Source organism: Pyrgilauda ruficollis, unplaced genomic scaffold, assembly GCF_017590135.1.
Source record: "Pyrgilauda ruficollis isolate IOZ18807 unplaced genomic scaffold, ASM1759013v1 scaffold25, whole genome shotgun sequence".
Lineage (NCBI taxonomy): Eukaryota > Metazoa > Chordata > Aves > Passeriformes > Passeridae > Pyrgilauda > Pyrgilauda ruficollis.
The window spans coordinates 6,104,521-6,118,331 of NW_024523822.1; the positions used below are offsets into that span (position 1 = coordinate 6,104,521).

Here is a 13,811-nt window from a genome sequence, read left to right on the forward strand (position 1 = left end):
GAACAGTACTAGACATGATGCTGACCAACTTGATTTGTTTTAAACAGATGTTTAAGATTTGCTCTCCTTGGACAACCTGGAGTGGCAAACAGATGCCTTGCACAAGTGCAGAGCTGGTTCAGGAATGGGATTTTCCTGCTCCAAGTGGTCATGCTGACAGTGCCTGTCAGGCTGTGGCTGTCACAGCCAGGGCAGGACAAAGGGACAACTTCGAGCTGGGCAACTCTCTTAATTCCTTAGGTCTGGTGTAGGTGGCAGCTGTCCTACTTCCTCCTGCTCCCCTCAGTGCATTTGGCCTGATTTTTCTCTAGTAAGTATTGGCTTGATGTTTGCATCTCAGATGAGCAGAAGCAAATATGTCAAGTCCAACAGGGACAAAAACTGCTACCAGAAGAATTTGACGGTGTAAGATCTATAAAGCTAATGAAAATAGCATTTCTTAATTATATAGGTAATTTTTAAAGTAGTTATTCTCTAAGATCTTTCAGTTTTATCTGAAGACTTTAACAAAAAATTAAGGTATGTGACATTGAGCCATGGTTTTTCCAGCACTAATGCTTTCAATAAGGCAAGAATATGCAAGGAAAATGTGTGCTATGTTGTTTTCCTAGTGATCAAAACTGCAAAAAGAATTTGGAACAATAAAAAGGTTGCAAATGACGTTTTCCATCCTTTCCCACCCGTGAGCCAACTCTGATTACCACAGTGCTGAGGCACTCTGTTGTGGATATTATAAATAACATCTTAAAACCATCAATTATTATTTTCAAGAAAACTAACCTGCAAAACTAGAAGCCATTCTAACAAACATTTTTAAAATGTTTGAAAAAAAACGGCTTCCAAAGTTCTCAATAACCATCTGCAGTGCCAAGCAGAAGAGCTGGATTCACTGACCTTTTTTTCTTGCTGTTTGGGCTAGGAGAGACAATGGTTTCAAAGTAAGAATGGCATATAGTAACTTAGAGCATTTTAGCTGCACAAAGCATGTATTTAAATGCTTTTCTTGGTCAGAAATTTCTGCCATCTTTATTGGGAATTGAATTTTCAGAGGCAAAGTGAATGTTATTATGAAGACTAATAACCTGTAATTCAGTCAAAATGTCTATTATTTACCGTGTTCCTAGGGACCTGTAATTTGAGGGAGTAAAGCTGAAAGCCAGACTAAAACCAAATGGCCACCAAAGACTCCTTGTATGTGAGCTTGTTGTTTCAAGATACCATTAATAAGTGCTAAAGAGATGTTTGAAAGCAGCATGATTTTTTGCTGATCAGGTGCAGAAAATTAGGAAAAAAAATTTGGAAACATTTAAACATTTTTGCAAAAAATGTATGGTTTTAATCTATCTTGAATTAAGAAGAAGTGAAAGAAGAGAGGCTCTGAACTCAAATGTAATGGAAGCTTATATTGCCCTGTGAAACTTTTCATTGAAAGCGTCAAATTTTTCCATCTTTATTTTGTTACTGTTTCTCTATGCTATTACTTTGCTGTTTTAGAAAGAAAAGCAAAATGAATTTCCATGAGAGAAGATGAAACTTTGGTGGCACTAAACCTTTTCTTTATGATGATACTCCTCTGTGGACCCTGGAAAAAACATGTGTCTGGATGTTGAACAGTGCTCTAATAGGAAATACACTGAATAATGCTTTGTGCAAGGAAATGGCTACAAATAGGTTGGTTTTCATCAATATAATTTCTAAGAGCAAATTTGATGAAATGCTTACACAGTATATGTGATTTTTTGGGGAGTTTTGTTACTTTTGGTAAATATGTAGCTGGTGTTACTACCTCATCATGACTAGAGATGAGTGTAATTTTTGGAAACCATACAGATTGATAATGAATTTCACTTAGTAGGGGAATAAACAGTTTTGCTTCCATTTTTATGTAAACTCTGACAGGAAAGTCACAGTTTGGGTACCTGGCAGGGCTGCCACTAGAGGGCACAAAATGATTTTAAACACAAAATTATTTAAACATTTCACTTGCTGAAAGTAAAAAGCTAAAGGCAAGGAAAGACTGTGAACTATCAAATCAGTAAAGAAAATGCAATAAATTTGACAAACATGTTATTCTAGTGGTATTTTTTTCAGTTTCTGAAAGATGGAATATGATTTTATTTGAAATGTTTCATAAAATCTTGCTTGAAAACAAAATGGAGAGAAATGAAGACACTTATAGTGTTCTATAAACTGAAATTTAGAAAAAGATTCAGTGAATTATAGAAGAAAACAAAATATTTTTCAATTACAAGCATGAATTTAACAAAAATTGCATTGCTTTTTTCAAACTAGATTGTGTAAAGTTAGAGATAATTGATCAGAAACACTGAGGGTTTTGCTTGGCATTTGCAATATATATTAGCTACCTCAGCCCCAGTCTGTGTAATAGGTGGCTGTTACTCAGTTTTCTGCACTCTCCATTTAATATTACTTGGATTGTGCATCTGTCTCCATTTCCTGTCTGAAGGGATAATGCTGCAAACCATGTAGGGATGCTGTCAGGATAAATCCTTTACGTCTGCAGTTCTTCCATGCTGTGGCAGGGGTGATATGTGCTAGGCTGACATTCTGACCGTGCTGAGTCTCTCATGGTTATGGACAAATGGGCCCATGCCAACTGCCAGTCCCTGGGCATGCACACAGGCAGAACTTACCTGCTGAATAAAGACTGAGACAGAAAAAGAGGATGAATGAGCCTGCTGAACTTTGTCCTGAGCTACCTAAGTCCTTGAGGGATAATCTCAATCTTATGTTTATCAGTTCAATACCTTTAGTAATAACAAATACTTGATAAAAAGCAAAATTGAGAGCTAAGTGGGTAGCTGATGTTGAGGCCAGCATTATATCCATGTACCATATAAATGTGGCGTGAAAGTAAAGTTATCCCAGCAACAAACCCATTGTATAGGATGAAGAAGTCATAGTATAGTGAGAATAAAGAACTGAGCATTCATTAATTTCCTGCATGCATATTTCCCTGTCTTCACCCAGGACAGAGAAATTGCAGAGAAGAACTTCTTAGCAGGGTCTCTGCTTGTGTTAATGCTGAGGTTTACCTTGGGAAAATAAATACTGATGGGTTCTAAAAATCCACAAGACTTGGGCTGCAGTTGCTCTGGTCAGTGCAGAAAGGTGCCTGGTGGAGGCTGGTTGCCCACTGAAGGACTAGTCACTGGCAGCTCCTCAGTTATACATGTCAGTGGATCAGGATGGATGAGGCTTGACACTACTTTATGAGTTTTTACTGTCCATCATTGAATTTTATGAGTGGCTTCTTGGTCTCTATTCAGCCTGGAAACCAGGACAAATGCTCACTAACTTAGGGAACAGACCAGTTTGGGTGTCATTTTGACCATCAAAGTATCTTTTATTTTCTCAGAGCTTGTGTTTAAGTTGATGCAGTGCATTCTGTATCAGGAGACAGTGGCATGTACATTAAGGTTAATTAATATTTGGGTATTTATGGGATATTTTTTATCTTAAAGGAGAAAAATTTTGTTCATGTTGTTGCTTGAGGGCATGGGCTGCTTGAAGGATGGCCAAGGAGTTACTCATTTGTCTGTATCAGCTCAACACATGGAGAGTTCTGAGAAGCTGAGTGACTCAAAATGGCACTATATTACTCAGTTTTACCTTCCATGTTTTGCTGGTCTTTTGGAGAACATAGAGACCTGTAAATATTGAGGTGGTGAAAAAGGTTCTTGCTGTGCTTGCTTAGAGCCATGTATTTGTGAGAAAGTGAATGACATTAATTCTCTATCACAGATGGTGTAGCGTGGTGCCTCCTTGTTTTAAACATTTGTTTTAGGATGGAGTCCAATGCAGAGACTTACTGGGCATCCCATACCATTGGTAAAATCCTCAGAGACTATAATTTCCTAAGAGAAACAGTGTCAGAACCTGGCTCTGGTTGTTCTGTATGCATTTAGTGTGTTTATTGCTACCCATAAATACAAACTGTGCTCAAATAAGCAGATGTATCCAAATCTAGAATACATTGTTATAAGAGGGCAAGTGAAAGCAGAAATGGAAAAAATAAGCAGTTGGTAGCAAGCAATATCAATTGATAAAAGAGAAAGCTCAAAGTATATTAAAAATTATATGGTCAGTGGGAGGTCAGGACTTATTTGACAAGCAACAGAATCCTAGCAATAGTTTAATGAGTAGGACATGAAGATGGCGAAATTACCAATGATAATACAGGTATCCATCAGGTACAAAGGTATTAAATATATGCAAAATTATTCAATATGTATTTCTGCTCTATGTGGAAAGATTATGCTTACAGTTTTTCATGCTGATAAATTCATTAGTGTTCTATTAGTAGCTAATAAGACTATTTAGTAGAAAGCACTATGCTTTTATATCTTTGTAACTCCTAAAAACAGGGTAATAGAAAGAGCTGTCCCAAGAGCTGTCCAGAGTATTACTTTTAGTTTTAGCATAAAATTATCAGTGAACAAATCTCAGGGGACTAGGGAAAACCTGCTCTTTGTAGGCCATGATGATTATTAACACTTGAATAACTGAAGGAGAGGTGTGATGAGTTTTCCATCAACAGAAGTGTTGAAATAAACATTTGATATCTTTCTTGAATATGTGTTCTTTTTCAAACATATTATGGGCTGGCTTCATGAGGAAATTATTAAATGTGATTTTAATAAGGTGCATTTTGTTAAGGGTGTCACTCTAGGGATCATCACTGATCCTTCTGACATTTAAATCTGGAATAAAATAAATAAGGAAACCCTATCTGTCTCGACACTGTAGTCATTTCAGACTGAGGTTTCTAGCAGGTTTAAGTTAAATATTGCTATGGTTATTATGATAGGGTCTAGAGTTCATATTTCTTCACTTAGTTGTCTCATAGTCTCCTAATCTGTATTGAGTCTCCCAGTTTCATTCCAGGATCAAGTCCTGAGGCTCCATGTATACATTAAGGCAGAGGCTGTATTTATGGAGTGTCTTGTACGGTACATACTAGTCATGCCACCAGTTCTTGGGTAATTGTGGTAAAGTTGCAAAATATAATTGAACAGCTATTAAAATGCATACAGCTGTCACCAGAGCAGGTAGCTTATGAGCTTCTGTCTGCCTTGTAAGACAGAGTACAAGAATTATGTTTTTATTAGTCACACTCTGCTCTGAAAATCATTCCCCTTCATTAATTTTTCATTGTAGTTATGATCAGTGGAATCATTTTTAGTTAAGAGTTGGACTTATTTAACCCAACATCCAAATTCCAAATTAGCTTATTCACAGACAAAACCCATGCCTGCTCTTTGTCTTACTCCAGTGTGCTACTGTGATGTCTGTGGAACAGATGACTCCTGTGCCCAGGCTGAGAGGGGAATGGTATATCCTGGAAAAAGAGGAGTGGAACTAAAAATAAAGGAGTTAGTGCCACTGGAACTCAAAACATTCTCAGATCCCATCTTGCCTCTTGTGGGAAGTCAGACACATACAGAGAAATACTCACGTGGTCCCTCTGGGTGTCTGAATCAGCTGTAGGAGCAGCCAGCTTCTACTCCTGGTACTGTGGTGGTAGAGAGAAATGTTCCAGCCAGCCCTGGAGGCTGTACATTGGCCCCTGAGTGAGGAAGTCTTGCTGGATCAAACCAACTCCATGCAGAACCAGTGAGAGGGGCAACTGCACAAGTTAACTACTTTATACTTATTGAGTAAACTAATTTGAGCTGATGAAGCCTTGACTAGGAATCTTGGGGTGGCTAGTTCAGGTAGGGCTTTTCCACTTTTATCCCAATGTCATCCAACTCTGCTAAGAACAAATGAAAGTTTTAGAGATGCTGACATGAGATATATCTGCTTACATGATGAAATGTACAATTAATAGATAAGATAATTGAAGAGATATGCAATTGGAAAGAAACATAGCTGAAAATAGTAGCTGAAGTAGCTTCATCTCTTTCAGCCTAGGATACCAAGGGTTTAGTCCATGTACGTGTTCCTTTTGTATTAACAATCAAAATTTTTGAAATGTAATTTTGAAATGTATTTCTCAGCCCCTAAAAATGCTTATTCTACAAAAAAGTCAATTATTTCTTGCAGAAGGTTTAAATATTATGTCTTCAAATCTTTTTTTTTATATCTTCTGGTTTTGACTTGGAATTGAGTGTATTTTCTTGACAGTAGCTACTGTAGGGCTGTGGTGTGGATTTGCTGGAAACAGTGTTGGTAACACAAGGATTTTTTTGCTCTCCTTGAGAGAGCTGTGTGCCAAGGCCTACCTACCCTGGTTTTACAGTTTTCTGTCTCCTCTTCGTGCACAGACCTGCCTGCTGCAGCTTCTGTGCCATGTAGCAGAGCTCAGCAGTCTCATACTTCATCACCAGTGCTCACTGGGGTCAGGGGCAGCCCAAAGCACAGTAAACACACCAAGGAGCATGGGAGGAACTGTAAATTCTCTATTTGCACCAGTTCCATTTGTGCAAGCTGCTGCTAGACATACTTCCCCTTGAAAAGGCTGGCATCAGCAGTATTACCATGTGGCTAAAGAGGGTTACTTTTAAAGTAGATTGATGGGATTTGTGGTGAAAGTGCAGCCCACCATGGCACAGACAGCAGAAATCAGCAGAAATCTCCACTCTAGCACTAACCTGAATGGGAAGTCCTGAGCTGGAATGCCATGTTTCTCATGTCTCTCTTAATGTCCAAGTGTTTTTTTTTTAATAAGGGATTACTTTTCAGCCTGAGCTCAGCAGCAGAGAGTCTGAGTTTTCTGGACCTGAGCTGGCACACAGGGACAGTACTTCTGGCTCCAGAGCTAGCAAAAGTGGGGCCAGCTCACTACCCCAATGTAGTATACAGGTGTAACTCTTTAGACTTAACTTCTGTGTTCACAGTGTAAGGCTATTGAGCTGCTGTCCTCTGGGTGAGAGGGGCCAGCCACAGTCTCTGGTAGTTGGCAAGACAGAGGTTTGCATCTCTTTCAAACAACAGAAGGTGTACCTAATATTTTCAGAAATACTTCTACTCACTTTAAAAACCAGTCTTGTACTGTTACTCAGATTAAAAAGGGACTTTTTGATTCCTGGATATGAAGTAAGGAATGTGAGACCTTCCCCTCTGAGCGGGAGTGTTGCCACCATGATACACCAGAAATTTCCTTTTCTCTTTTCCAGTGCTGCAGCTAAGTCATTATTGAGTGACTGGTGGGTATCACGTCGGCCTTGGTTCACTGTATTACCACTATTGGACTCTGTCGAGAGAACTCAAATGCCCTGGGTGCAGCAGGAACTGTGAAAAGGCAGCAAGGCAAGGAAAGGCATTTTTGGGCATTGTCCCCACAAGAATCTTATGAAAATTTATTTTTTTTACTTTCTTTTTGGCGACTAGTGCCATATTGATACATTTTCTTCTGTATGAAGGCATTTTTCACAGTGCTTATATTCATTCATTAAATCATATTTATCCATTTGGAGGAGCAGTTTGATCAATTACAAAGGTAATCCCTCACTGTTGGGAACTGAGAAGCCTCGGTAACACTTGGTCTGCAAGACTTGCACAGGCTTATCGCTTATTCTGGGCCAAAATTTTATAGACAGCCAATTTCACAGTTCCTAATTTAACCACATCAGCATGTCTTAAACCTGTCTTAAGCTGTAGCTGTTCTGAAATCCTTTGCTGTTGATTAATATCTCAGTCTGCTGCTCATGAGCAATATTAGCACCTTTCTATGTGACATTCACATTCAGTTCTAATCAGATTATAAAAGTAAAATATCATATAAAATATGTGAGAACAGATCTTTCCAGATTATTCAGAAACTGTCTGCCAAGTACTTTGAGGTTGTTCTAGTAAATACATAAAAATCATCCATCCAAGATCTTTTGATAAATCACCACTTTAAAAAAAGGAGGGAGATGTTTTCCTGTTCTCCTCTTGATGCTAAAATGCAGGAATTCAGTGGCAGGTCCATACTCCATTGTGGTCTCTGTTACTTGAAGGCTCAGGTGCCAGCTCAGGGAAAGTTCCCATTTACCAAGGAGCATGGATATAGGCTTTTGTAAAGATCTGTCTATGAAAGAAGGTAAAGTTTGGCTGGATAAATCTGTGCTATGTCTGGGTCAAGGTGTTCCAGTGATTTCTGACTGATGACATTGTGAGCAAGTACAGACTTGGGCACAAAGTGATGCAGAGAGACTTGCAATATAGAACAATCAGGCATCACATTCTCCACCCAGTTTTGTGAGGCAGGCCTGTGTACATAAGCAGGCCTGTGTGTAACCATGGTATTAACATATATAGAACAGATGATATTATTTTGGCTGTATGGTCTAATTCCTTGCCAAGTTTCCAGTAGCTTAACCATGATTTAATTTGAAATAATTAAATCAGTTTTGTTTTTTTAGAACATCTTTCTCATCTATATGGCTATGAATATCATCACTGCAATCACAGCTAGAATAGTTTTTATAATAACTTGTAAGTTTAAGTGATAAAGTTTACAAAACTCTGTAAACAAAAATCACCCAAACAGATTGCTAACAATCTTTAAGCTTTACAGCTTTTATAAATTTGGCCTGTAAAGTTTAAATTCTACACTAGACCTGTATCTAGAATTCAGTTTCTTAGTCCATTTTACATCTTCTACCAGATTGCTGTCTGGTGAAGCTCCTAGACATAGAAATCTAGATCTGATTTGCTGTTTGATCTTAAACCAATATGCAAATTGAACACAGGCAATATGAGGGAAAAGTGTGGGGTTGAATAGAAATGCAGGGACATATGTTTTATATTTGGTTTAGTTTGTGAGAAAACATTACACTCTTGACTTCTGTTGTATTAAAAATATAATTGCATGTGATGGAAATTTACAATTCAGACTTTATTCTGCCTTGTACAAATTTCTTCTGGGTCTTAGCACAATTAATAGGTAAAATACAAGAATTGTACCACCCACTTTTCTAAAACCAATTGCTTCAAATATCTTTAAGTCTAAACAACAAAAATGTAAATCTTTCTCATAAATGGACATGTGCAGACATACAAACTTAGGATTTTAATTTGAAATGAAAGGAACTCTCTAGCTTCAGCTGGTGAGAGCCCAGGTTTTCTTCATCATAGTTTTCTTGTGTTCCTAAAATTGTATTTGTATTCAGTTTCATTTGAATATGTTTTTGATTTGTCCAAACAACAGATGGCTGTGATAAAGCATCTGTTTTTAACTTGGCACTTTCCATTCCACATTCCTTTACTATTCATAGCACACCAGTCATAGTGGTCTCCAGTACATATAAAAGCAGGCAGTTCGATTTGCAGATGCAGTTACCCTCAAATATGTGAGTACTTACAAACCCATAGCATTATTTCTTTTTAATATTGAGAAGACCACATACTAGATATAGAAGGTGGCTATTTTTTCATCTCTGCCACTCTCATGAAATGTGAGACACTGGAACAGAAACTGTGTCTGCAGCAAGGAAACCCTATATCTAAAATTAGGTTCATGTAGAGCCTGTGTTCCCATGGGGAGAGGGGGATTACCATTGGCAGAAAAATTTTCTCTTGAAGACAAAGTTGTGGGATTTCAGCCTAAACTGTCAAGCAACGTGGACAATTAAATACTCATCAGATTAAATAACAAGATTACCTAAAATGTGTAAGAAAAAAGGCATTTGTGCAAGAGCAATGTCTTTTTATTACTGAGGTTTCACAAAGAAGAATTTGGTGCGTTTGTAAGCAAAATTTTTTTCTTCAGTTATTATATTAAACAAAACCAATTTTCTAAAATGTTTTTAAAGAAAGGTTTTCTTTCAAATTAATATGACAGAAAGTATAATTTCTATTTATTGTATTTTCAAGCAAATAAAGTCAAGCAAATAAATTTTTTTTCTCATAGTTTGAAACATGCAACACACTTCTAAAAAGTTATCTCTTGAGAGTTTTTTGGTATAGAATCTTGAACTGTGGAAATCGGGATTTTTCTCTTGATGGTATCTTTCAGTTCTTGTGCTTTTCCAGAGAGAAGAATTTAATCTCAAAACTTAGAAAACAGATTTTTTGGTACATAAATTTCCATAAGATTCACAACTTGTCCATTCCTTCTTTAATATTTATGACTATGTATGACAAATGCTTATTGCTTAGAAATACAATTCCTGCTAATTAACTCAAAACTGTGCTCCATTTTCAGTATGTTATCAAATAGATTTTTTTCTTTTCTCCTGCTGAGACTAGCCTTTGTTTGCTACTGTTTGAACAGCCTGTGTTTTCAACCTATATGTAGCTGGAGGCAAGCAGTATAACAGTTCACATCAAACAGTAAACTCAGCATACAAAAAATATATACAAATAATTTCCTTTAATAAATACAGCTACATGCTTACTACACCCTACAGCATTGCATGATTGATATAATTTTGTTACATTAAGAATGATTTTATCTCACCGATAACTATAGACATGGTTCTAATTCTTTTCCACTGAGTTCTTCATTTCAACAACCAAAATGCCATCATGGCAGAAAAGTGCAGACAAGTCTTTGTTCTCCACTCCGTCAGGTAATTTGTATTGTCTGGTGAAGCTTCTGGATATGAAACCATGTTCGTCCATCCTGGGTCCATGCTGAGCTTTAATCAGGAGCCAGCCTTCGAAAGTCTGGATAATGATATCTTCGGGGCGGAACTGCACAACATCCAGCAAGACCCGAAAGTGTGTGTTTTCCTCCTCCTGGCCGCTCTTCCTGACCCCAGCCGTGCTTTCTGTGGCACACCTTCGGTCGCTCGGTGCAGTGGTGGCAGGGCCTGGCAAAGCATATAAAAGGTGGTTCAGTCTGTGTGCTTCCAGCTCTTGGTCAACAAACTGCTCCTGGTAGCGTACAGGGGTTTCCACCCAATGTCTTATGACAGCTTCTGCCATTGCTGAGGCAGAAAGATCAGCTGCTACGCCTGCTGTGCTGGGAAACTGCAGAGTCAGACTGAACTTTTCCCAGCCGTGTGTCTTACCCACAGACCAGTCTATCAGTTGATGTCGCCTTTTACTTTTAGAACAGGCAGAGCTTAACATTTAATACAGTGTCCTGTGTTCCAGTGCTGTGAGACTTGTTTCGTCTTTTATCCACTAACAATAGAGCACTATTTATAGCACTGCAGTCTTGAGTGGCTTCAACACATGCATGGCTTTCATGCAGGAGGAGTAAAAGAAAAGTGTTAATGCATGCATTCTTATTGCAATATTGTGCTGTTTATAATTATGAATAATAATTAAATAATGTGAAAGATGTTTTTATTTAAATGGAAGTTCAATACTTTTGTTTTTCCCAAGGGATATGTGGCAGTAAGTACAAAATCTGTATTTCTCATTGAATTGTATAATCTAATTGAAACGTCTGTCTAGTGAGGGAAGAGATTTAATTACCTTGACGGCAGGAATGGAGCAGATTTCAGGTTAGCTAAATTGTAAAGTTAGCAAGTGCATTGGGCATTTTTTCAGAAGCTGTGCATAGGTGAAATTTGGGCATGGTCACCCCAGGACACCGTGTTATTGGTGGGAGGAGGGAAACAATCTCTGCCCAAAAAGGGGGAGCCTGAAGGGCGGAATCTGCAATCTTAGTAACCTACTAACACAGCAGAGACGCCTCCAGCATGTCGGGGAGTCAGACACAAGAGTGCAGACAGAACTACAATGAAAGCTCATGTTTCAGAGCTTCCAGAAGAGGGTAGAGTTATTTTCCCCCAGGGGCATAGTAAAGACAATTCTAAATCCTTAATGCTATCACATTGTCCCAGTAATCTTCATCTTCTATTGCTTAATAACTTGAACCTGTGATCTCATCTACTGCATGTGTCTGCAAAGCAGGACTGATGACCTCCAGGGCTCTCTGAGGTGTAATTATGGAATCACAAAATGTTTGGGAATGGAAGTGACCTCTGGAGATCATCTATACCAACCCCAAATCAGATTCACCTAGAACAGGTTGCACAGGATCACATCCAGGTGGGTTTCACGTATCTCCAGAGTAGGAGCATCTACAACCTCTAGCTTGTAATCTTCTTGCTATTCTACGATTGCAGGGCAGATAAGGGCCACCTACAAAGGTGAATAGTTTATTTAACAAGAGCTAAGAAAAAAGTGCAATAAAGAAGGAAAGTAATTTCTAAATTTTAGTATGTTTGCTAGAATGTCACTCTGGCTGAGCTTGGTAATGTGAAGCAAAATGTGTTATGGCAATTGATGGTGAAGATTTTTTTGTTTGATTCATTAATGCAGTAAGAGTTGCTCTAGAGCTAGAAATAATCAAATAAGATACTTTTATTCCTTCTTGTTTGGCTGTTGTTGTTCAGAGTTCTGTCTCTCCCCTGTCCTTACATGTTCCATTACTATAGCTATTGTGGGATCTTTGGTTGCTAATGGTTGCAACCAAATGAAGAAAGAGGCAACTAAACTTCGATATTTATCAGATATTTATCAGATATTGACTATTACATTAATAGCAGGGCAGGATTACCTGTTGTATGTGGAATTAAAGCTTTAAGGCTGCCATTTTACTTTAAACTTAGGCTGCATTGGAAGGTAAGGAAATTTTCAAAAGTTCAAGATATTAATGGCCAACTGTTTAATTGAGTATTGTGAGGGAGAAGTATTGTGAGTAAGGAGAGTTAGGCTACTTTATTTAACTGTTGGCTTTTCTCCTTAAAGTATTCTCCAGTAATAATTTTAAAATGCAATTCTGAATGTATGACTGACTAAAATAGTGACAAAACCAATTTGGAGCATTGCCTGTTATCTGTTCAGCTGTTTTCTCTTTTGCTAGCAAATGATTCACTTGATGAGGAAACTTTAACCCTGAAGTGAAGCAGTATGCCTGTCTGGTTGTGATATGCTTATACAGATTCCTGAAAGCTATTGCTGTCCCTAATTAATTCTGTGATGGTAGCCTGACTTATTTTACTTCAATTTTGCACTTCATTAATAAATGTACTGTACAGGAATATCACTTTTAAATTTTGTTTTATTTATTCCCATTCTCTCTGGAAAATGCCCATAGTTACAATTCAAATGAAAACAGAAGCCACCGTCTCACTGCAAGTCACTGTGGGACAGCTGTATCTATTCCCAGAAACAGCTGTGTTAGTCTTTCAAATGTCTGTGTTAACCATACTTGAAGCTGTCTGGTCTAATTAGCATGAAAGATTCTTTGAATACCCTTTAAATTCATGTTGTATGCAAAATGCTGCAGAAGGTTATAGGATCCCTTTCTACTCTGTAGGACAAGAAATCAGAAAGATTTTGATAATGAAGCTATGGAGCCTGTTTGTGCTTTCCCATCCTGCCCTCCCTGCTGTTCAGTCCCTTCTCTCAGTTTGTCACCTGTGGTCTCATGAATTAGCACAATGCTTCTTATCTCTTTGTTACTAACATGGGGAATATGACAAGTGGAACACAGAAACACCCTTGATTTTCGGCTTTCAAATTTAAACATGGGCGCAGTGCTGCAACACTGAGGCGCTTATTGATGCTTATTGTGCTGTATTCTTCAAATACCTACAGCAGGATTCGGTCCGACAATACGTTTCGATAACAGTTGATTACCGTGATCTTTTTAAACTTTCAGAGCAGATCCGACAGGAGCTGGATCGACGTCCTAAATCACCAGCTCGGTGCCTCAGGTTTTGTTTCCCCATTTTACCGTGCCTGCGCAGGCCTCTCTCGCTGCTGCCCAGCGGGGAGGCTGCCCAGGGAAGGCACTGCAGAGGAGGTGCTCTTCCGAAGCAACAGCCGGGCAGCTTGGCTTCCCACACCGTCCCTCGCTGCTCGCCGCTATCCCGGGTGTCCGCCTCCTCCGCGGC

The 13,811-nt window shown here is 38.5% G+C and overlaps 1 protein-coding gene across 1 annotated transcript; it reads right to left on the reverse strand.

Moving 5' to 3' along the window:
- Nucleotides 1-8,872: 8,872 nt before the first annotated feature.
- On the reverse strand, nt 8,873-11,064 carry HSPB3 (heat shock protein family B (small) member 3). Its single transcript, XM_041470921.1, has one exon. It carries the CDS (start codon nt 11,026-11,028, stop codon nt 10,432-10,434), a length of 597 nt encoding a protein of 198 aa, XP_041326855.1. The 5' UTR covers nt 11,029-11,064; the 3' UTR covers nt 8,873-10,431.
- Nucleotides 11,065-13,811: the final 2,747 nt, after the last annotated feature.